The sequence below is a fragment of the Pezoporus wallicus genome, unplaced genomic scaffold (genome assembly GCF_028554395.1).
Source record: "Pezoporus wallicus isolate ANWC-B61680 ecotype Strahan unplaced genomic scaffold, APGP_CSIRO_Pwel_v1 scaffold_13239, whole genome shotgun sequence".
Classification (NCBI taxonomy): Eukaryota; Metazoa; Chordata; class Aves; order Psittaciformes; family Psittacidae; genus Pezoporus; species Pezoporus wallicus.
In genome coordinates, this window is record NW_026642052.1 from 3,461,703 (window position 1) to 3,483,893 (window position 22,191).

A 22,191-nucleotide genomic window follows, 5' to 3' on the forward strand; every position below is an offset into this window, starting at 1 on the left:
AATAGTGGTGATCTAAAGGAGCAGACTTGTAAAACAACATAGTATCTAGAGTATCCCAGAGCAGGATAAACCTCATGACCTTGATCCTGGAGTCCTAACTTGTATAAGTAATTCTGTTGATCCCACTTTGACTGATCATATAAGAAAAGGCTTCAGCATTGCAGTTACAGATCTCTGTCTTAAGAGCTTTAGTTTTATTGCCTTTTCCTTACCTCCAGTTATATGCTAGTGATTGTATACCCTTGCTGGTTATGTCCAAGGACTGACAGTAGAGGAAAGTTAAACTAGTCCTTGGAGAGGGTATATAACTATCTTTCCTGAATTATAGTGAGTTGGTTTGAGCCTTCAGTCTGAAGTCACAAACTCATTTTTCTCACTGACCACTACATAACAACAGAGTTCAAAGGGACATATCCAGAATTTTGGGTCATGTGTTGGAGGCGTAGGTTGCAAACAAGGATAAAGCAACTGTTCAAGTTCACACTGAATAATGTATGACCATGCCTCGTCACAGTTGGGAAACCTACATGCTAAAATCTTGGTTTTTCTCTTTGTCTTTCTGTCTGTGAAGATAATACAGATCTGTATTTATATGTAGATGATCCAGAGGGGATTCCCAGTCTTCTGGAGGCATTTTCTGAAGGGCATTTCCCTAGCAGGTTTGGAGCTAGGGTGGAGTATGTCAGGCTGTGCGTGATGATATGGAAGGAACTGTGTAATGTTAGATTATTCAAAATGAAGCATTTACTTGATGTGTGTTAAAAATGTTCCATGTGTCAGCGCCAGACTTCTAAAAATAAATTGCTGAGATGCAGCAGAAGGAAATTCCTTCTCATCAAAACTTTGTCACTGGCATCTGTAAGTAAAAGGGAGACTGAAGTGCCAAAGCTATGAGGAAAAAAACTCCTTTGCTCAGGTATCAGGCTGTTCAACTGGTTTCATAGATTTATTAGGTAGTTATCATAGGCTCCTAACATGTTACTATTTAGTATTATTGTGATTGTGGGAAAGAATTCGTCACCTGTCTCTCCAGGTTTCATGAAGGACGAGGCTTTTATCCTTCATTCATCTTTCGGTTGGCAGTTTTAGTCCAGCCAAGTTCATAAGTGACCAGGTTATCATTATCAATCAGCAGCTGTTTAACAATGTATATGAAAAATGGTTATTATATATTTAGTTCCCAGTCATCTGCAGCATTATTATGCCATCCATAAAGGTTCAGGTGTTGCCATGCATGGAACTCATTGCAGAATCATTGCCGATGCTGTGAACTCTCACAGGGCAGGAAATACATTTTTCTTTTTGCACACAGAAACCCAAAGCTGCCTGAGACTTTGCATACTCCTGTAATGCAGATAATAAGGAAATATGTATTTGGAGCTGTCTTTGTGCAAGGAACAAACAAGCAAATAGTGCCCAAATCCCACAATAACAATTTCACCCATTTAATTATTTTGAGCACGTAGAACATTGAAGTCCATTGAAATTGCTTTCAAGAGTGTCGCCTTTAATCTTGTAGCAGGTTATTTGAACTCAGATGTTGAAAACAGTTTTAACAGTCAAAATACTGCAAACCCAGGTTGAGATATGCAGACAAAAATGAAAAGGTGATACAGAATGTAAATCTTCCTTCAGGGGCCTCATGCGAATGCCATCTGATAATCATCGCCTCAGATACAGTACAGGTACCTGTCGTCCTTTGCAATCCGTCAAAACCTAACTCACAAATGAGTTTTCATAAAGTCAAACTGTCAGATCAGCCATGAAACCACATTTAAAGTGGTTTTTGTTTTGTCGTTCTTAGGGAGATTAGTGAAACCTAACAGCTCAAGAGTATTGAGGTTGATGGAATCTAAAGAAGCAGAGTTTTCTGCTTTAGTATGCAGCAAATTGAAAGTTCACAGAATAAATACTGAGACCCTGGAACTGTGAGATTTTCTGGGGCAAAGAGAAGTTTGCTCTTACATACCATTTGCAGTTTCATTCTTAGGCTCATCTACTGTGCATTTGGAGTTGATAGAGAATTTCTCCTGCGCTTTAATTGCTGTTGTGCCAGGAAGTGTGGATTTTTGTAGACTTTCTTTTGCTCGATCAAATAATTTGGGCTCTTCCAGGAAGATGAAACAAATTGGGAAATGTGTTCATGTGTTCTGTTTTAAAGTACTTCAGAATGTGCTTCAGGAAAAGTCTTTTTTTTTTTTTTTAAAGGACAGATACATCTTAAGAAGCACTTTAATAAAATTTAAGAGATTGGTTAAAATTTAGCTGTAATGAAAAAGGCAGTGGTTAAATTCCAAGAAAATTGATCTGAACTTCCAGGTGGAAAAAAAAAAAAAAAGAATTGGGATGTTAGCTGGAATTTAGAGCAAAGATGGCTGCTATTTAGACAGTTTGATGTAACACTGTCTACCAGATCCTGTCTGTGGAAATGTGAGAGGAGTGCTGAGTGATGTGGTGATATTTGCATTGCACTGGGGTTTGTCAAAAGAGAAAAAAGCAGCTTATTTTGCTGTTAAGAAGGAGAGAATGATACAATGTATTGTGGCAGTTTGGGACCAGGCTGGAAGAACAAGGTCCTGTTTGTTCCCTAGGATGGAAACAGCAGAGAGAAATTAGAATGAAAACATTTATTCTGTTGGAAGAGTTGTGTTTTTTGAAAACTGGAAGAGATTTTTCTTAGTGTTTACTAATAGGGTTTTTGTTTAATTTTAAATTGAGGCTTGGCTGCCCAGTTCTGGATGGTTGGGAATAACATGGAGGTCTGTTTGAAAGAAGTTCATTCCAGGTTGTCTCCTGCCCCAGTCCTGCCTGGTGTCTGATGGCTTTTAGCACTGTCCCTGATGGGCAGAGGACACTAGAAGACCTTTGTGAGCCCCGCAGGGAGGCTGCTGCTAGATGAATGCTGATGCTGCTTCTTTCTTCCCTCTGTCCTCTCAGCTAAATGCTTGTGTGGAAGAAAAGTGATGTTATGGCCTGTGTACTCGCCTGTCCTAGTTACATGGCTGAAAGTGCCGTGACTCTGACAGGTGTGCTATGAACTTGATACATTTGAACCTCACAGTGAACGTATAGGGATTTCTTGTTTGGGTTGCTGTGGGTGGTGCAAGTGTGTGTTTTCATACAGCTTGTAGAGGAATCTGACGCAAGTTTGGAGCAGACCTCATGCTGGCTTTAGCCGAACACTTCAGAGGAACACGGGGTAAAAGAAGCTGAAGACAAATTGAATTGTGCCTTGCCTTCAAGTTACAAGATTTTTCAATCTACAGTGCTGATGGTTTCACACTGACAGAGACCATTATTTTCTAGTATTTCTCTCATGATGGTGTTTTTCTTCCTTAATATTTATACTATTTTCCTTTTTCTGTTAGCTCGGTTATATAAGGTCTATGTACTGAAACCGCTTATAGAAAAGGCTGTGTTGTAGAGGTCTGTTCCACCCATTGACCACCCCCATTGACTTCTTTTCACAGGAACAGGGCATGAATAAATAAAAAGTTGCTGGCTTAATGTTAGATAGAGAAAAAGTATTCTCTGTTTTACAGGATGAATTTTGTAGTATCAGTGTGCAAAAGAAACAGCTGAACTGCAGTTTCAGGCTGAGCTGTAGAACTGCATGGAAATGGGAATGAAGGAGTGATTGGTATCAACAGAAACCAAGCCGCTGTAAAAAACAAAACCCCCAAACCTCTCCCATCCTGCAAAGTTGTATAAATTGTGCCAGTAAGCAGATTTATTTCTCCCCAGACTGAGGCTTACAGTTTAGGTTAGAATTCTGTCGTAAAACAACAGTGCCTATGACCAGTTACACCGTGCTTCATCTGAACAGCAAAGTCTGTCTTTTTCTTTTGTTCCATGAGCCAAGTGAACCCAAAATCTAATCTGAACATCTAGTGATAGGGAAAAATCACCGTTGCTCACTGTATCACAGAAGATCCAGTGCTGTGCTAGGAGGCAGAGAGCACTGGTATGAAATCAGACATTTCACTGACTTCAGTGTTACTGACTGTTACTAAGTGATGATTTCCATGAACTGTGTCTAGAACTGAATATCATCTAAATGTTAGATGTCACTTAAAAATGCATGATGAATAGATAAATAGTGTGAAGGGGAAGGAAGATGAGACTGTAAGAGTATAACTGTAGGGTTTACTCACTTAGGACCACCTTACTCCTTGGCCAGTACCATAGAGGCAGAAAATCCTAATCAAAGCCATGCTTTCAGTAGAAATAGCAAAGGAAGAAGGGGAAAAAAGATTAATTAAAAAAGCCTTATGAGTATTTGTGAGAAAGCATCACGTACAGACAACTCTGGCAACGTGTGCTGCATCTGCTCAGACCCGGAACAGAACAGACCAGCTGCTGCCATTCTATGCAGGCTGATGCCTTCAAGGGTACATTTTACCCTTGTGAGGGTGGGAATGGGTACATATAATAGGACAGGATAAGAAAATGAAGCTCTAATTTTGAAATGTGTTTATATCTATATATATATATGTGAAAGATATATATATATCTCCATGTATTTAAAATATATATAATTGTTTTGGTTTCCTTAAATCAGAATAAGGTTTTGCATTTAATTTTACATTTTTGACTCTTTGATCTGCCTTTTTTCAAATGTGATTGAGGGAAACGGCATGTTCTGTTACTGAAGCATAGGCTGCTCTGCCATGCATCTGCTGTTTGAATGCTTTAGGATTGCATGGATTTATATAGTAATAAGTTAAATAAATAGACCCGTAGCAGCAATTTTTAAGATATAAGTTTAATGTGCACATATTTGTTGTATTTATTGGTCACTTCTTAATTGCCCCCACCATGGTTCTGTGACCATAACCATAGTATTCTGAGTATAAAAGATAAATTGTTTTACCTGTTCACTTTTCTCCTCCTCTTTTTATGAAGACTCTCTTTTGTCTCTTCTGGTGAAGGGCTTCTATGTTGAGGACTTCACACAGGTAACATTGACATACTAAAGTCTTAAATCTTGCTTGCGGTAGCTTCTACTATTAGAAGTTTTGAGAATTAGGGAGGACTTGGCAGTACTTGAGTGTGCACATGAATGACTTTTTCCCCCCACTGTTCTTGCTGGCAGATGGTCCTTTAGGAACTTTTGCCAGCAAGCGCAAGTCAGAATAGCCTCTAGGAGTGACTGCAGTGGTAAAGATACTGAGCAGCTTTCCTCTTGCTGAGCTTAGCAGAACCAGGCTGCCAGTGAACCTGATCTGTCATTTTCAAAGTTATTTCATATTTTTCTCTCAGTACTCACAGAGCTGTAGAGGAGGGTGTTCAGCTCCCCACGAGAGTTGTCAAACATAACTAAATACGAAATTAAATGATTGTTACAAAATAAATGCCTGGAAGAGTGAGCTTCCAGTCTCAATGCTTCTCTGAAACAATAGAGGTACATTTTAAAATTCAAGCTGTAACACAAGATTTCTGTTCAAAACAATGTTTCCTTCTGAAACATAATCTCAGTTAAAAGACTTTTGAAGGTTGGAATAATTTTCATGATGTCAGTAAACGCTGTTCATTACACTCTCACTGCCATAATGGTTCTGTTTATAACCCAGATTTAACCAACAGGTATCTATTTAATGGCTTCTTTTTGTGTAAAATAGTGGAATTTAGTTTTGTGAATGAGAATTCCTCTAATTGTGTCAGATTCTGCTTGAATTTATATCTCTCATTCTTTTGTAGTTCGTTCCAAATCTTTCCCTGAACACTTCCCTCTGCCTGACCTCTGATTCTGTGAATTAAAAAAAACAAGCAGAACTCCAGATAGTTCAGTTCATAGAATGAGGGCACCTTTATTTGAAAGGCATTTAAGTATGAAACCAGTGATGTGAGGTAAAGATCCAAGAAAGAAAATGAGCAATCTTTATCAGCATTCCTCAAAAATGATATATGCACTTCCAGACATACCTGAGTAGTAGTATGACATCAGATTCCAAAGACTTTTCTCACAGGCTATCACAGAGCTATCTGAACTGTGTGACTCTCATTACATATCTTAGAAACCTGTGTTACATTTGTAGGTATCTCATACATTCTGATCTCTTTTGTAATTACTACAGTAGCATGCTGTTTTTGTGCAGCTGTGCGGAAGTGGCGTTTGGTACTTTGTCATCTGTGAGCGGTTATAGAATATATGTGGGCTGCTCGTGGACCAAAAGCATAGACCAAAACAGGTGTCTTTTACTAATCTTTTGATGGATATCTTCCAAACTGCAGTGATATGAATTCTGGGACTTTGTGTGCCACCAGGCTTGGAAGAAATGATTGATAGAATTTGACCGAAGTGCCACTGAAAATAATATTCTTACTTCCATTTTGTGTGGTTGTGGTAATAATCACAATAATGATAATCTGAATTGATAAATGACTGAAATAATGATAATCGGAATAGCTAGGTGAATAAAAAAAACCCATTTTCATATGAAAGATAATTTGTACCAAGAAGATACCAACCATGATGATATAATAGGAAAAACCCTAGCCTCAAGAATAAAAATTGACTTTGATAATGCAAAGATTTCATTGAATGTGTTGTTCAGCTCTCTGCCATAAATCATGATCAGATGCATCTCTGTCTTATTATTTATACTGTGGTAGCACTGAGGGTCACTAGGCACAACTGGTTCTGTAAACACACAAGAAGGAGGTGGCTTTGCTCAGAAGAATATTAGTGTTAAGTATGAGATGAGAGACAATGTGAGGATATATTAAAACAGGGGGAACTCGAGGTCACGGTGACTGTGCTGATCAACGCAAGAAGCAGCTGTAATATGAACCTGGCTGCCCATTGTCTATTTGATGATAATGGGTTTGTTGCGGTGCCCTGAGGAATATGGTTTGGTTTAGCTGAGCTTACAGTTCAAGCTAGATCAAGCAGATCTTCCAGTCTCTGAAAACATCTTCCAGTGGGAAATAATCTTATCTTGCCCTTAATCACTGTTTTCTGCAAATGTTGATGTGATAATAATTAACACTAAAATGGCTAAGCAAGTGTACTAATACACAGTTCTGTGACAGTCTCCTTGGGCATCTTGGGGCTCCAGTGATTACCCCAAAAACTCAAGATAAGCTAGACAACTTTGCTGGTTACCAGTGAACTACGATAAATGTTTCTTCTGATCTCTGATATGCTGGTTCTCCCTTCACCCATGCAGCAAAATATATAAAAAAGCATCTGAGGGCTCTTCAAAAGAGGGAATCCATGGCAGTCATCTTTTTGGACAAATTTAAGAGGACTTCAAAATGGATGAGAGAGTCCTAAGCAATTTAATCTTAGTGTAAGTAGATCAGACACAGATGTTTTTTGTGTTTATTTGAAAGATACGTACTGCAGAAACCTGTAACTGTATTATGTAGTGTGAATGTAGTGCAGTAAATCTATAAGCCTTGTCATGGGTACCTGACATGCTTGAAGTGCTTTGTCTGTTCATACATGGCCCAGAGGTGAGGTGAAGGACGGGTGATGCAGGGGTCATGAAAGAGCAGAGTGCTTTCCTAAGTGGCTTTGCAGCACAGATGTGAAGATACCTGCTTGTCCATTAGGGCAGATTCAGTCTCTCTCTCTGATGGGATCCTATGCCAGAAATGATTCATAATCTGTTTTAAGTGACTTGTGACTCTCTCAGTTATTCCTGGCTAAACTGGATTGGAATTGTATTCAGCTGGTCTCAGCAACGCAAGTCAGGCATCACTAAATAATGAACAGTCATGTGTGACAAAGGCAAGAATATTCACTCTTTCTGTAATCTTGGCCAAATTATTATTGTATTCTTTGCATGTTTTCCACAATACTTTTGTGTCTTTACTATTTGGGAAATCATAGAATCCTAGACTCACAGAATGGTTTGGGTTGGAATGGCCCTTAAAGATCATCTAGTTCCAACCCCCCCTGCCATGGGCAAGATATATATAATGTATGAGCATTGCTGTGGAATTGAATACAGTTATATTGGGAATGTGTCTTGCTCTGGTTTACTTTTAATTCATTTTTCACTGATTCTTAAATGTTAAAATAGAAAATTACAAGCAGTGCCATAAATCAGTTTGTGTCCTGAACTGCAGAGCAAGTCATTTTTAAAGGAAGGCAAGCCCCTGTATTTATAATAAATCAAGTTTGTTATCTTTTGAGCATTGTGATTAAAGTAATTAGTCATTTATGCTGATACAAAGCCATCAGTGAATACATTTCTGTGTTTCCCAGATGTTGAATCTTGAAACTGTTTTGCAAGGGTCATTGGTTATAAGCAACTGCACATTGTTTTGTAAGTTTGTTGTTTTGTTGGTGGGGAAGTGATTTCCTCTAACCCAAATTAACTGAGCAGCTCTCCTGCAGTTAGAACAAACTGTCTTTAAGACTGTAACATGGAAGCTGATTTATACTGCTAGGCAGGACGTAGCAGGTGGAGTTGGGTGGGGAGTCAATATTAACTGAGGAGAGGGTCTCCAAGTTAGCAAAGGTTACTTCAGATTGTGCAGGTGATTGCCTCTCCTCAGGGTTTGCTGTGATGGTTTCCCCACTTCTGCAAGGGCTGTGTTATTACCTGTGCCTTCCCGCACACAGCTGTGGAGGGGTCATTGTAGATTTGGGAACTGGATATGCTTTTATACCTGTAAAATAACTGCTGTTACCTGAGGGGCTTCAGTTTGGAATATGAGTTCTTCTTTCCAGCAAGACACAAACCATTGCCAAGTTATAATTCCTGCACTTGAGCTATGGAAAAGCCTGCATGGAACCGGAGTTCTTCCTGCCCTGCTTTAGCTGCTGCTAAGATTAGCCTGTCCTGTGGTAGGCTCAATCTCAGCCTATTTTTCAGTATGAAAACATCATGTACATCTGGAATGTGACACTTTCTCCTCTACTTCCAGACATCAGTTCTGACCAGTAAACACTGCATCATTTCCACCCTTAGTCTGGAATAAATGCATACATTGAGGACAAAAGGCGATGCTTCCTTGGAGAAGATGTCTCAAGTCTCCTGAGTTATTTTGGGGATTTTAGTTGTGTATGCCAGTGCTTATAGGTAAAACTAAGTAGTATGAGCAAAGTAATTTCAGTGTAAGTCTAGCTTTTCCTCTGATGGCATTTTTGGTTTCATCAGTACTGCTGTCCTAGACTGGGTGTTCCCAAGAAGCATGATTCCTGTGAGCAGTATAATTCACTGCTAATTAATCTTCCCTACCTAAATGAGATGACAATTCTGGTTCCAAAATAAGAGGCTTGTTAAATTTTTTAATGACTTGCACCAAGGAAGAAGTTAAAAATAGTGGAAAATAAATTAAATGGACTATGACCTATCATTGGCTCCTTCAACTTCATGCTTTTACCATACTTTCCCCCTGTTCCATGGACCATAAACCCCAAATGTTTCCCCCCTGTCTGTCAGTAGCTGGTTTGCAGTTACTGCAGACACAGTAAAGCAAATGAAAATGGATTAATCTGCTCTTCTGTTCAGTGTCCTTCCACTGAAAAGCATTGCATAATATATATATGAGTTGATGTTAGAGTAATAGGAGCATATGTTGTCTTTTCAAATTCTACACACAGTTAGCTGTTATACTCACTGCTTGGTCAGGTAATCTAAGAATAGCTCCAAATTCTGCCCCATACCAGGAGGTGTGATGTCTTTCTCCATCCTCTACAGGGAGTGCTGGCATCTGATACCAATGCCCAAAAGCCACAAGAGCACAATTATGTTCCTTAGGATGCTGCAGCTGTGATTTTAGCAGGAACAGAAAGGGGCATTTCAATATAAGTTTTCTATTTATATCAATGGCAAAACTTTCATTGAGAACTGATCATAGCATGTTCTTTACTGTTAGGGTGATGAGGCACTGGAATGAGCTGCCCAGGGAAGTTTTGAATGCTCCACCCCTGGCGGTGTTCAAGGCCAGGTTGGACAGAGCCCTGGGTGACATGGTTTAGTGTGAGGTGTCCCTGCCCATGGCAGGGGGGTTGGAACTAGGTGATTTTAAGGTCCTTTCCAGCCCTAACTATTCTGTGATTCTATGATTCTATGTTACAGGATCTTGTGAAAATGTAACATTAGAAATGTCCTAATGGTCTACTTTGGCTAAAGATTTGATTATGCTTGAAGAAAGGAAGTCTTTTTCTGGATGTGGTTTCTATGTAAAACTCTGAGGGTAATTATGAATCTCCTAATTCTTTCATTTCATATTAGATTACATCCCTTATTTATAGTTAAAATAAGGGAAACCTTCCCATCAGTTACTTTGGTCACCTGCTGTGCAAACTAATAATGTCATGCTAATATAAAAAGGAGTGGCAGTCATTCACATTTGAATTGCAGCAAAACAGGAAAGAGACAATTAAGAAAGGAAAATTAGCTGAACTAGTGCTATTTTGTACTACTTGATTTTAAAATCTAAAGTTAGTCCCATACGTCAAGAATGGAAGTGTGTTTTTTTAAAAGAGATTTGCTTGCAAGAATGTTCTGTGAGTTATAATTCTAAAATAACAATGAGGTGCTTTTTTCTTTTAGGTTATACTCCTGTGAGAAATAAGTAATGGCATATAGGTGAGGATTTGAAAGATTCAGCTTAGAAAGAGGAGTAGTTGTGACTAAGTGCAGGTTAACCCGTGAGCTCTGACATTTTTATTCTTGTTGTTAGTGATGTAACACTGAGCAATTTCAGAAGGAAGCTTAAATGTGCATTTAGAGAAAGACTTTGCATATCCTAGGACAAAGAACACAGCTATTTTTTCATAGGTTCTGTATTTTTAAGCATTGTAGCATTGTCCTTACTGAAAAAACCCAGGCAGGCAACAAGAATTCCTCTAAAAGGATGAACATTGTAATCTAAAAAGAAAATAGGCGCTCCTAACTGTTCACCACCTAGGTATTGATGTAGTCAATTACTGTGTCCTGCCTTTCAAACATTATTATGTTAGAGCAAGAAAAGAGCCAATACTGTATTTTATATGACCTTTCTAATGCTGTATATACACATATAGATTTGTGTTATTTGTCTCTGATTCACCAAATGTTTCTTATTTGTGGCTCAAGGCATTTATTTATTGCAAGACTTCAAGCTGTGGTAAGCAAGGTCATAAATTAAGAATTGATTTCCACAGTTGCTCTAGCATACAAACTAAATTCCTCGTGGTTGGTTATAAAAACTGTAGCTGGGCATAAATTCAGCATCTTGACATTGTCTTGAAAATTAACGTTACAGCAAATGAGAAAGTACTGTAAGTGTGTATTACATGCTTATTTTAGGCCTTCAGCTAAGACCTAAGGAAAGCAAATTGTTTTTACACTGCAAGCTTCTCAGTAAAACCACGCTAGTACTAAAGGGTTTTTTTATTTCACCTGTTTGGGTTTTTTTGTTACTTCATGTTTCCCTTATTTTTTTTAAATCAGATTTTCTGTACATTTTTTGGCAGTTTTGATAAATTTGTTCATCAGTCCTTTGTTTTCACTATATGCTCCTAGAATCACTGCTGATTACAGTAAGACGTGGGTTTCAAAATGGAATGTAGTTTCTCTCCTTTGGAAATAGACAGTCCTCTAGAAATATGAAAAATTCTGCTATTTGGTTAGCTTTGTGTCTACACAACATCTGATTAAAATGAAGGGATATTTAGACAGTTAACTGAAAATTCACTAAAATCAAGGAGGTATGTTTAGGGGGTGTTTTTAAGGTGTTCTTTGTCGGTTCTGGGGCTTTGGTTTGGCAGTTTGTTTTTTAAGGTGTGCTTTATGTTAATGACAGTAGAACCACACTGTGCAGCAATCAATTTGTGTAAATGTCAAAGATGTATACCTGATTAATCTTTGCTGATTCCTACTAGCTAGATAATAAATTTTAAGTTGCGGAGATTGGCTTCTTATGCCATCCTCATGAAGTTCAACCATGCCAAGTGCAAGGTCCTACACCTGGGTCGGAGCAATCCCAGGCACAGCTACAGGTTGGGCAGAGAAGAGATTCAGAGCAGCCCTGCGGAGAAGGACTTGGGGGTGTTGGTTGATGAGAAAATGAACATGAGCCGCCTTCAGTGTGCACTTGCAGCCCAGAAAGCCAACTGTATCCTGGGCTGCATCAAAAGGAGCATGACCAGCAGGTTGAAGGAGGTGATCCTGCCCCTTTACTCTGCTCTTGTGAGGCCTCACCTGGAGTATTGTGTACAGTTCTGGAGTCCTCAACATAAAAATGACATGGAACTGTTGGAACAGGTGCAGAGGAGGGCCACAAGGATGATCAGGGGACTGGAGCACCTCCCATATGAAGACAGGCTGAGAAAGTTGGGGCTGTTCAGCCTGGAGAAGAGAAGGCTGCGTGGAGACCTCATAGCAGCCTTCCAGTATCTGAAGGGGGCCTATAGGGATGCTGGGGAGGGACTCTTCATTAGAGACTGTAGTGACAGGACAAGGGGTAACGGGTTAAAACTTAAACAGGGGAAGTTTAGATTGGATATAAGGAGGAAATTCTTTGCTGTTAGGGTGGTGAGGCACTGGAATGGGTTGCCCAGGGAAGTTGTGAATGCTCCATCACTGGCAGTGTTCAAGGCCAGGTTGGACGAGGCCTTGGGTGACATGGTTTAACGTGAGGTGTCCCTGCCCACGGCAGGGGGTTGGAACTGGATGATCTTAAGGTCCTTTCCAACCCTAACTATTCTATGATTCTATGATCTTCAAAGAAAATACTTCTGATATAATACCCTGTCCTCCATTCGTATTCAGTAGTACTGAATTAGTATGCCTAGAGCAGAAACCATGATATGTAGTGCATGTTTTCAGATTGTCGTCAACGTCATCAGGTGGCTTTACAAATATTAGCTTGGATTCTGTTGTTCTGCACATGTCAGAGTTAGTGTTAATGCCATTAGCAGAGGAACCAAATGGAAAAACTGTTTTTCTAAGATAACAGAGAGCATTGTGTTTGCTTGATGGGAATTCCTGGTTTACAGTGCATGGTTCACATTGTACCTTATAGTACTGGTCCATAAGGAAGGGACCAGCATGTCAAATGTTTTGTGGTACTCTGTTACATTAAAATAGAGGCTGAATTGTCAACCCTGCTGCACACTAGTGCATGAAATAACTTTCTTTACAGTAGTCACAATTCACAATGTAAGGAAAAGCAGTTGAAAAGTGAAGTGCTGTGTGTGATGAGAGCGGTGAAACAGTTTGGCAGGTAGAACAGGTATGGAGAGATTTGAAAATATAAACTTTCTTAAGGAAAAAAACCCAAACTATGCAGAAGTAAGTACCTCAGACTTAGAAATCACTCCTCTTTCCAGTTCAGATGATGTTTTGGAGGAATGAAGTTGTGAAATTCATCTATTGGTACTGCTTCTTATATACTTCCTGAACTGTATTTTGCAGGATTAGAATACACAGATCTCCCTTCGTGGCTGTTCCCAGCAAGACATATTGGTAGCACTTGATCTTATTTTTGAAAAATGTTGAGTTGGAGCTTATTTAGAGTTACTGAAAACTGAGATTTTTGTCAGTGTTTAAAATGCCCATATCCGTAATTCCTTTTGACTTCCTTGAGATTTCCATATGGAGATATCTCAAAAAAATGCAGCTGTGTGGTAAAATGAGGTGAATCTATTCAACTCAGACTTGCTCTGAATAATGAAACAGTTTCACTGAAAGTCTTGTTAGGAAGGAATTGTGATTATTAAGTCTGGTAGTCGGGAAGGCTTCTTGTTAGGGTATTACTGCAGGACTAACTCAAGCATGGTTATGCCTGAATACAAGATTTCTGCCCATTGCCAAAATGTAGATTTCCTTTTTGAAAAGCACTTAAATATGTATGAAGAATCTTGGTCTGATTCATTAACTCTGAATAAATTCCTATGACAAATGAGAGAAATTGAGGGAAAGCAGAAATAACTAGTTGAGCAGGACTCCTTGTGTGAGGTTGGCTGCCTGCAGAGGCACAGGACTAGTACAGATATATCACTGATAATTCATTATAGATCCAACTGATGGTAAACTCGGAGGGAAAGAACCTTTTCAGAAGTAGATCTGGCGTCAGCTTCCTCTCTATTGATGTAGAAATACAGATTTTCAGATTCTACCCCTGCCTTGGTAGGGGTAGATAGAAGAATTCTGCTCCTGGGATGAGGTTTGTATAAGATCATAATAGTGCTACAAATCTGGTATTCTACTTTTGGATCCTCCTTGACATCAGATGTTTTCCTAAAAGCTGCATGGTCAGTCTCTGCAGTCACCTAATTCTCATGCCCAGGATGTTCTTCACATGGAACCATTCTCCAGTGATAACCAGTGCAAAACATTAAAAAATGGTATTTCCAACAGACATGACAGAAAAGGCTGTTGAGGAAGGGGAAGGAAGCACTGTCGCTATTTGTGCCCTCTGCAGTGGGCTCAAAAGAGAGAAAAGAATGGAGGGAGGTGAAGGGAGATGAATAGTCTCTTGTATAAACTACCTGAAAATATCCTCTGAGACTTATGGGTAGGAGTTAACAGTGTACATCTGGGGAAGGTCTGTCTAGCTGCAGGCTTGAAGTTTGGGCTTAAGTTGGAATCTGTTGAATCTGGTTTGAAAATGTGTACCCACAGCTTGTATTTGGGGCTGCTGGGGTCTTTGAATTAGTAGAGAAGTGTGCTACTGCAGTGACTCTGGTCTTCCCTTTGCATTTTAGTTCTGGCATGTTTGTCATCTGAGCACTGGAAGTGAAATCTAGCAAGTTATGATCTTTCTGACTTCAGCTGCAAAATTAAACTTGTAAAGTTCCCTGAAAATATAAATATTCTTTTTATTCACATTTGTGCTTTTTCAAATGTTGCCATCAAAATGTACATATACTGCAGTGGTAGCATTCCATTGCTTTACTGGGGATCATTCTGCAAAATCCAGTATCTGCAGCTAGAGCTCATTTCAGAAAGATCAAGGGACTGCAGTCATTTACATTTAATTTGGCTTTCTTGGGCTCAGGCTGGTTAAAAAGCTTGCAGATCACCAATGTATGTGTGGCTGGGGGTTCTTCCAGTTTATGGAATTGCATGGCATCTACAGGGATGGCATATGCAGCTTCCATGCAGCCTGCTATACTGTGTGTGTGGTCAGGCATGGTCTGAAGAAAGCAACTAATAAGAGGAGTTCCTCTGTCACTCCCGTCTGCACAGCAGTGACGTTTCTTTCACCACACTGAGGGAAGAAAGATGAATTCTGCAACTAGTACCTAGTTATGTATTCCTGACTTCATCTTTCTTCCACTGCTGCCTTACTCTAACATGGATGCTTCTGCACACTACATTCAGGCAGAAGCTGTGGACAACTGGCCTTGCTGAGACTCCTCCCAGTCCTCCTTCCACATGCTCTTCCCTGCACACCAGAAACAACTTCCCCAATAACTGACAAAGAATTCCTGCAAATGTATTCATTGCTTGTTTTTTCCTTTGTGATAGCGTTTTCATTAAGGACCAGATACCAGCACCAAATGATGGTTTGGTCCCAGGTGGCTTTAGTCTCTGGTTTGATCATGGAAAATGGGGCCTACTGTATGGTGGTAGCAGGGGAAAGGGTTTGGTTGAGCAGGAAGCAAAGACTGCCAAAAAATGAAACTATGTGACCGAAGGAGTCCTGGTACTATAGATTTCAAATGCTCTATAATTTAAAAAGCATCAAACTCATTATTGCATCCTATCTGTGTTAAAACAGCTGGAGTCCTACATAATTCTTTACTGGTTCTTTGCTGTGGAGTTTTTCCTTTGTGATAAGGGTGACTTGAAACATTTCAGGTCTTTCACTCCCTAGCAGAAAGGGTAAATTCACAACCTTACGCAGCCAAGCGTGAAGCAGTTCTGGATTAAGTATACTACCCTATGGTTACCCCATTGTTGTAATTACATTTGAGCAGTTCTAGATTTCAGTACTGCTGCATCCTTTTGCTTTCAGTTTTTAATTAAAGAGTTTTTATAGCTAGGGAGCAGAACAACAGGGAGCTTGTGTTCACCAACAGCCCCTCCTCCCCCCTAAAAAAGGTTTAGCTGGGAATGAAATGTTATTAAAAGCAATATTTGTATGGGAGCCAAGTGGGAAGGGACAGCAAGCATGTAATAAAGAGCAATTAATTTGTTTCACAAGGAATGTATGTAAAATAATAAATTATTTAAAACCACATCTTCTGTTTCTCTTCTTTTAATCTCAGTTTTCCATAATAATAAGAATAGTAATTTTATAACTAGGCAGCGAAGACTTTGGTTTCACTTAGTGTCTCAGTAACCTTGCTCTGAAATGCTAGTATTTCACAGTACTGAGATCTGATTTTAGTAATCAACCCTTATGCATTGAATGTCTCGAAATTTACTATTCTACACTCACAGGTTTTGATGAAGGCACGCAGATTTCTTTTAGTTCGTTGCTATAAGGCAAAATGAGACCCACTCTGCTTTTCATAAGAACGCACGTTTTTGTTTACAGATGGATGAACACGTTAAGTTCTGTAATGCCTGTGTCTAAGTTGACGAAGAAGTTGACTTTCTCAAATTACAGTTATTTGCTCATCTGACTCATTCATCCAGTTAAAATAACACTAAATCCTGTGACATCTACAGTAGAGCTTTTTTGATCATTGAAATCCGATATTCATTGCCTTTATAAACAAGAACTATGTCAGTGTTCTTGTGAGTATCCTAAATCAGCATATGGAACATATATATTTCAAGTGTGACTATGCAGCCAGAGCTCGATACTATAACTGCTCTCTTCCAGTTATTCATTTGGTAAGTATTTTCACATTTAAAATAAAATGTATGGATTACTTTTTTTGTGATGGATACTTCATCACTAAAAATCAGCATTCTCATGGATCCTTTCTCAGTCTTCAGTCTTTTGCAAACCACAGTTGCATACCTTCTGAAAAACACGAATGCTCATGTGGAAGAACACCTGGAATTGCTGATGCAAGTTTAAGAAGAAGCATCAGCAGTGTAAGATGGCTATGCTACACTTGTCACTCCATGGAAAGCCTGCTCAGTGTTTTGCAGTGTCATGTGTGCTCTGTTACATGACAGACACCTGCACTCAACCACCAGAACATCTACAAAAACATGCAGATGCTGAGAGAGATGCCTGAAGAAGTTGAAGAAGGTAGAGGTCATCTGGTGTGGAGCTTCTAGGTATGCCCTTCTTTTTATCACCAAAATGACATAGTACTTGAGCTATTGACTCTCTTTTACTTGATCTCTGAATACAGATTTGTTTATAATGTTTATTGCGTTCTCTTAGATAGGAAGTTGAGCAAGGTTGTTGAACAGAACATTCAGTGCAGTTCATGTTAATAACAGAACTTTTTTCCCCTTTCATTCTCAGTAAAACACAGGATTATGGGACAAAAGAGAAGGCCACAGAATTGCAAATAAAAATTAAATATTTGCCCATTTGAAACTGGCAAGGAGACAGCGAATACATTGCTCCACAGCTAGCTCTAGGTTACTAATGATACCTCGACTGGATTTTAGATGTTCCTGTACTTGATCATCATTCTCTCATCATGTTCTGTGTTCTTGGCCTGAGTTCATTTGTGGCAGAGATTAGCCTCTTTTTGGATGGCTTTTGATTTCTGTTTTCCTTTGTTTTTAAAATAATCAGAGTGCAAATGTTACACAGGGGGGATGAGTGGTGGAGCTCATCCTTGCTTTGCTGTCTGCATCAGGAGCATTCGATGGCAGATCTCTGCTTGCTGCAAAGTGAACTCCATGCTGTTTTGATTACTTTCTGTCTCATTTTTGCCTCTCAAAGGTGCCAATGGGGGGATGTTTCTTGACTCATTAGTACTTCTTTTTTAATTCATTGAGATTTATTTCTCTTTTATTCAAAAAGAGAAGGAGGCGTGAAAACTAGCTACACTGAAGCAGGGGAATAGAAAAACAACTAGCTATTCAGGTTCAGAGTAGGGAAAAGAGATTTTACTCCCTTACTGTCACTCTTTTAAATAAATCAAGAGGTGGGTTTGTCTTTTCTCCACAGCCATCTTTATACTTTTCTTCTTTACACTCTTCTGAAAATCAGCTCCATTGCTAAACTGAGATACTCTCTGCCTAAACTTAAAGTGACCTTAAGAATAGTCTTAAGAAGGCAAACCCACATGATCTGTGTGCTTTCAATCGGTATAGTTGTTTGCAACCTGAATGTAGTTTGGTTTCACAGTACCCACGGCATGCCAGAGCAGAGCTAATCCTGTAGGTGGAAAGTACGTTGCTCCATATTGCCTGTTGTAGTCCTCAGGCATATGAATAAGCATGGGCCTGTGCTGAGGCTTTCCCCCTCAATATAATCCTGGAATTTGGCCTGATGCAGCCTTTTTATGTGGGGTGGAGGGTTTATACTGTGAATGACAATTGGATTTACAAGTACAAAGGACCTCAGATACCCACTGAAAAGACTGTATTGATATAAGGAGCTGAGATATTGAATGTAGAACTAACTGACACACAGTTTTGAGAAGTTGTGGGGCTTAAGGGAGAAATTAAATGACCTCTCTGTTGTATAGCAAAAGTGGATCAATGGCTTTGTTTTTATGTTTTTGTTTGAAAGATATCACCTGCTGGCTGCAAAGTGGGTCGATCCAGCTTCATTCTGGAGCCTGAGCAAAACACTTGAGGAAGACCTTGCTTTCTGCTGCATCCTAAAGACAACATGGAAGGCGAGAGCATTTGTGAGGTTGATTCTGGAGATGGACTTGGAGGTAAGGATATCTAGCATTTATTTTTGTTTTCATCCCAGATGGCTGGTTACAGAGAGCCCCTATGACAATGGACCTTGGAAGCCACAAAAAAACAAATGTGATGAAAATGTCTACAGTTCATTGATTGTACTGTGTCACTTTACAAGCAGTGAATAAAAGGTTTTGAAAACAATTGTGTCCTAGAGGGAGTGGCACACCTAGAGATCGTGTCTTCTAAATGTTGTTATTTAGAGTCTGAGATGTCCCAAAGATGATGCAAACCTAAATGCTTTCAATAAAAGTAAAGACATGTAGCCTTTTCTCTCTTTCTTTGGTTCTCCTTTTTCTGTCTCTCATGTGCACACACTATTTGTTTTGTTTGTGTTTTTATTCTGGACTGCAGAAAATGGCATGAAATGGTACTGATTCTGTCTTCTGTACTAGTGCCCTGTGTGTAAATGGAGACTTTTTATTGACGTAAAATAAAGAGCTCTTATTCTTACTTAGCTGCTAATTCTAAAGGTGTCCTTTGGCAACTTAGCTAGTGTTGTTTATCATTTTCATAATGGGCTATACAGCTTCTCAGAGAAGGTAATACTACATCTATGGGACTGCTGTTCTTTATGTATAACGCAGGGGACCTTTGACAGAGTTTTTGGATAGATCCCTCTAATTTGAATTCCTGGTTTAACACAGCTTCTTCTGTGATTATCCAATGAAACACATTTGTCTAGTTTGCCGAATACCTCAAAGCACCTACATCAACTCACTTTTGAACTCAAAAGACTAAATACTATGGGAAAGAATGAGGTTCTACATTTGAACACTGTAATTACACGAAACTTGGTATGCTGCACATTTGATGGGTTACATGTGTTCCTGTGACTGGATTGTAACCAGGCAGATTGGGTTTTGTCTGAGTGTACAGAGCTTGTGCTAAGATGCCCTCTTTTCTGTTTGATACTTCTGTAATACTTTTCCTGAGCCCTAGCTGTATCAGTAGTTCTGTGTACTAGGAGGAATAGTTTCTACTGTCTTACCACTGAGTTTCCTTCTCATTAGCCAGTTGCTTCCAAGTACTCATCAGTTGCGCTAATATGCAGCTATTGAACAGTTGACTTCTTTTGTTTAAGACAAAAAGCCCTGGTGGTTCAAGTTCTTTTAAAATTCCTGATAATAATGTCTATGAAATAATTATTTTGTCATAAGAAATTTTGTGACAAGAACAATGTAAGTATTTATGCTTAAATAGTGCCTTTCTGCTAGGTGAATGAAGGGCAATAGTGTAGCTGCATTCTGTTTGGCATTCTGAACATTTGTGTTGTCCTCTCTCACAGTTTTAGAAACACCTGGAACCATCGTTATGACTGTTACTGATTAGGTTACTTTTTCATTTATCCTTTCTCAAGCACTGGTTTTAGCCTTACATTGCGTCCTTCAGTCACTGAATCTCTGGTGTGCTACTACACCTTTGTCATTTCTATCATGCCACTTAGAGCATGGAAAAATTCTTTCGGAGCTGAGGTCAAAGTTTTGTATCCCAGCCCTCCTTGAGCCTGACCTTGTTGTAATAAGTTACTGTCCGTGATCTACATTTTTCGTATTTATATAGGCAAAAGTGTGTATGGTTTAAGTACACAGAATGGGTAACCAAAGTGTATGTATTTCTGGCTTGTCTTGCTCTCTTCTATTTGAATTCTGACTTAAGATCATCAGCTCTTCAGAGCAAATTTACTATATTTTGGGAAACAATAGATTGCCATTGGGCTAAGTTGAATAGAATTATTGGTATGAGAACAAAATCTGATCTTGTATGTGATAGGGACATACTTTCAAGGAACATGTTGGTATCTTCAACATACATATATGTATAGCATTTTTTTGAACAAAGTGTGCTTGCATGACTAATACCGGAGTCCCATGTCACATATTTCTGAAAACAGGTGATGTTCTATCTGTGTGAATTACTGGATTGCAGTGTAAGTAAAAAAAAAATTCCTTGCTTCCCTCCCCTATAAATAAACCAAAGGTATATCAAAACAAACTCACCCAATATTCCCATTCTGAAAGTATGAGGAATGGGAAAGAGCTAGTGTTCTCTTATGATAAGCCACCGTATCTGATGAGTAAGGGAAGTGTTGGAAACAACCATGTTTTAAAATCAAGGTCAACTAAAACTTTGAATGTAGCTTTCTAAGTTTCTTGGATTCTCTTTGTCCTGCGTTTCCTGTTTCTGTTTGAGGTACCAAAATGACAAGTATATGCTGTTTATGGATCCAAACTAAGGAATTTTGCACTGTTTTAGAGGATGTGAATTAAATAAAAATGTGATTTTAAAGTAAGTATGTTTTGGAAAATAAAGGACATCCTCTCTGAGGTAGGTATGTAGTTCTCTGTAGTGTATAACAAAGTCCATACATCCTATATATTATAAATACAGACATGCCTTGAGACATGCGCATATCAAGCACAAATACTTAATTGCAGTTAGGCTGATCTGAGACAAAACAGAAGTATGCCCATTTTCAGCAACATGAGTAGAACATGTCAAGGAATTTACCAGTACAATGACATTGCATTCAAAAAACCCAGTATGTTTTGTTAATTCAAGGTCTGTGGTCTCTGATGGAAAAGTTTCCTGGGACCATAAACTCCCTGTGAAACTGGGGAAATAGAGGGACAAAAGACCATTAGAGTTTTGTGGCTATTTCTTATCAGATAAAAAAAGAAAAAAAGAAATAAAAATTTAACAAAACCATTGCTCCATATTTCATTGTTTTATTAACAGAAAAATCAGGCCACTTTTTTTCAGTAACCCAAAGCAAGGCTCTTCCCCTCATTTTGATTGCAGAAAAGTATTTGTTTTTTCATAGATGTGAGTGGCTTATAGCCCCCCTTAATGCCAGTAAAAGCCCAGGAATGATGCTTATAGAGACCAAATAAATTAATTTGATACTGTGGGGTTATGTACTTAACTCAGACTTCTGCGGTTTAGAAAATAACCCTAATATTAGAAGCAGTTTAGGTATCTGTGCTGCAAGCATTGTATCTCGTCTTCCTGACTTGTTACTTCACAGCAGGTTTGAATGCCCTTAAATGATGCACAAAAAGAACTTTTCTCCCAGCCTATAAACCCAAACTCAGTGAAGATCCTTATTATGCAATTGAATAGAGCCTCCAGAGTACAAGCCACCCCAAACATGGTGGAGAAGAGACAGGCCTGTAATTCTTCACTGAAGACCTATTATAGCTGACCTAAAACAGACGGGCCCATGTATTTCAAAGCAAAGACTTCATAGCTTCAGTTGCCTGGGAGAGATTTATGCTTTTCTCAGATGAAAGAACTCAATGGTGGGGTGATCTTAGCAGGCTGCCAGGTGCCCAGCAAGCTGCTCTCTCACTCCCCCTCCTCCGCAGAACAGGGAGGAAAACAAGATGAAAGAATCAGGTAAAAGAGACTCGAGACAGATTTATTTGTTGCTAATTAAAAAATAGAGTAGATTAGCATG

The 22,191-nt window shown here is 39.1% G+C and overlaps 1 protein-coding gene across 6 annotated transcripts in view; it reads left to right on the forward strand.

Annotated features, from left to right (window-relative positions):
* The window catches only part of PPP2R2C (protein phosphatase 2 regulatory subunit Bgamma), a 203,425-nt gene that overhangs the window by 82,017 nt on the left and 99,217 nt on the right, over positions 1–22,191 (forward strand). The window contains exons 1-2 of one of the 6 annotated variants that reach the window (XM_057426568.1): positions 16,864–17,135; positions 18,553–18,703. The exons of 4 other annotated variants lie outside the window; for them this stretch is intronic. In XM_057426568.1, coding sequence (XP_057282551.1) covers positions 18,655–18,703 — 49 coding nt within the window. In that variant the 5' untranslated portion in view covers positions 16,864–17,135; positions 18,553–18,654. Of the gene's footprint in view, positions 1–16,863; positions 17,136–18,552; positions 18,704–22,191 lie in introns of those variants that run through there. One more of the 6 variants, XM_057426569.1, reaches the window with a different exon arrangement.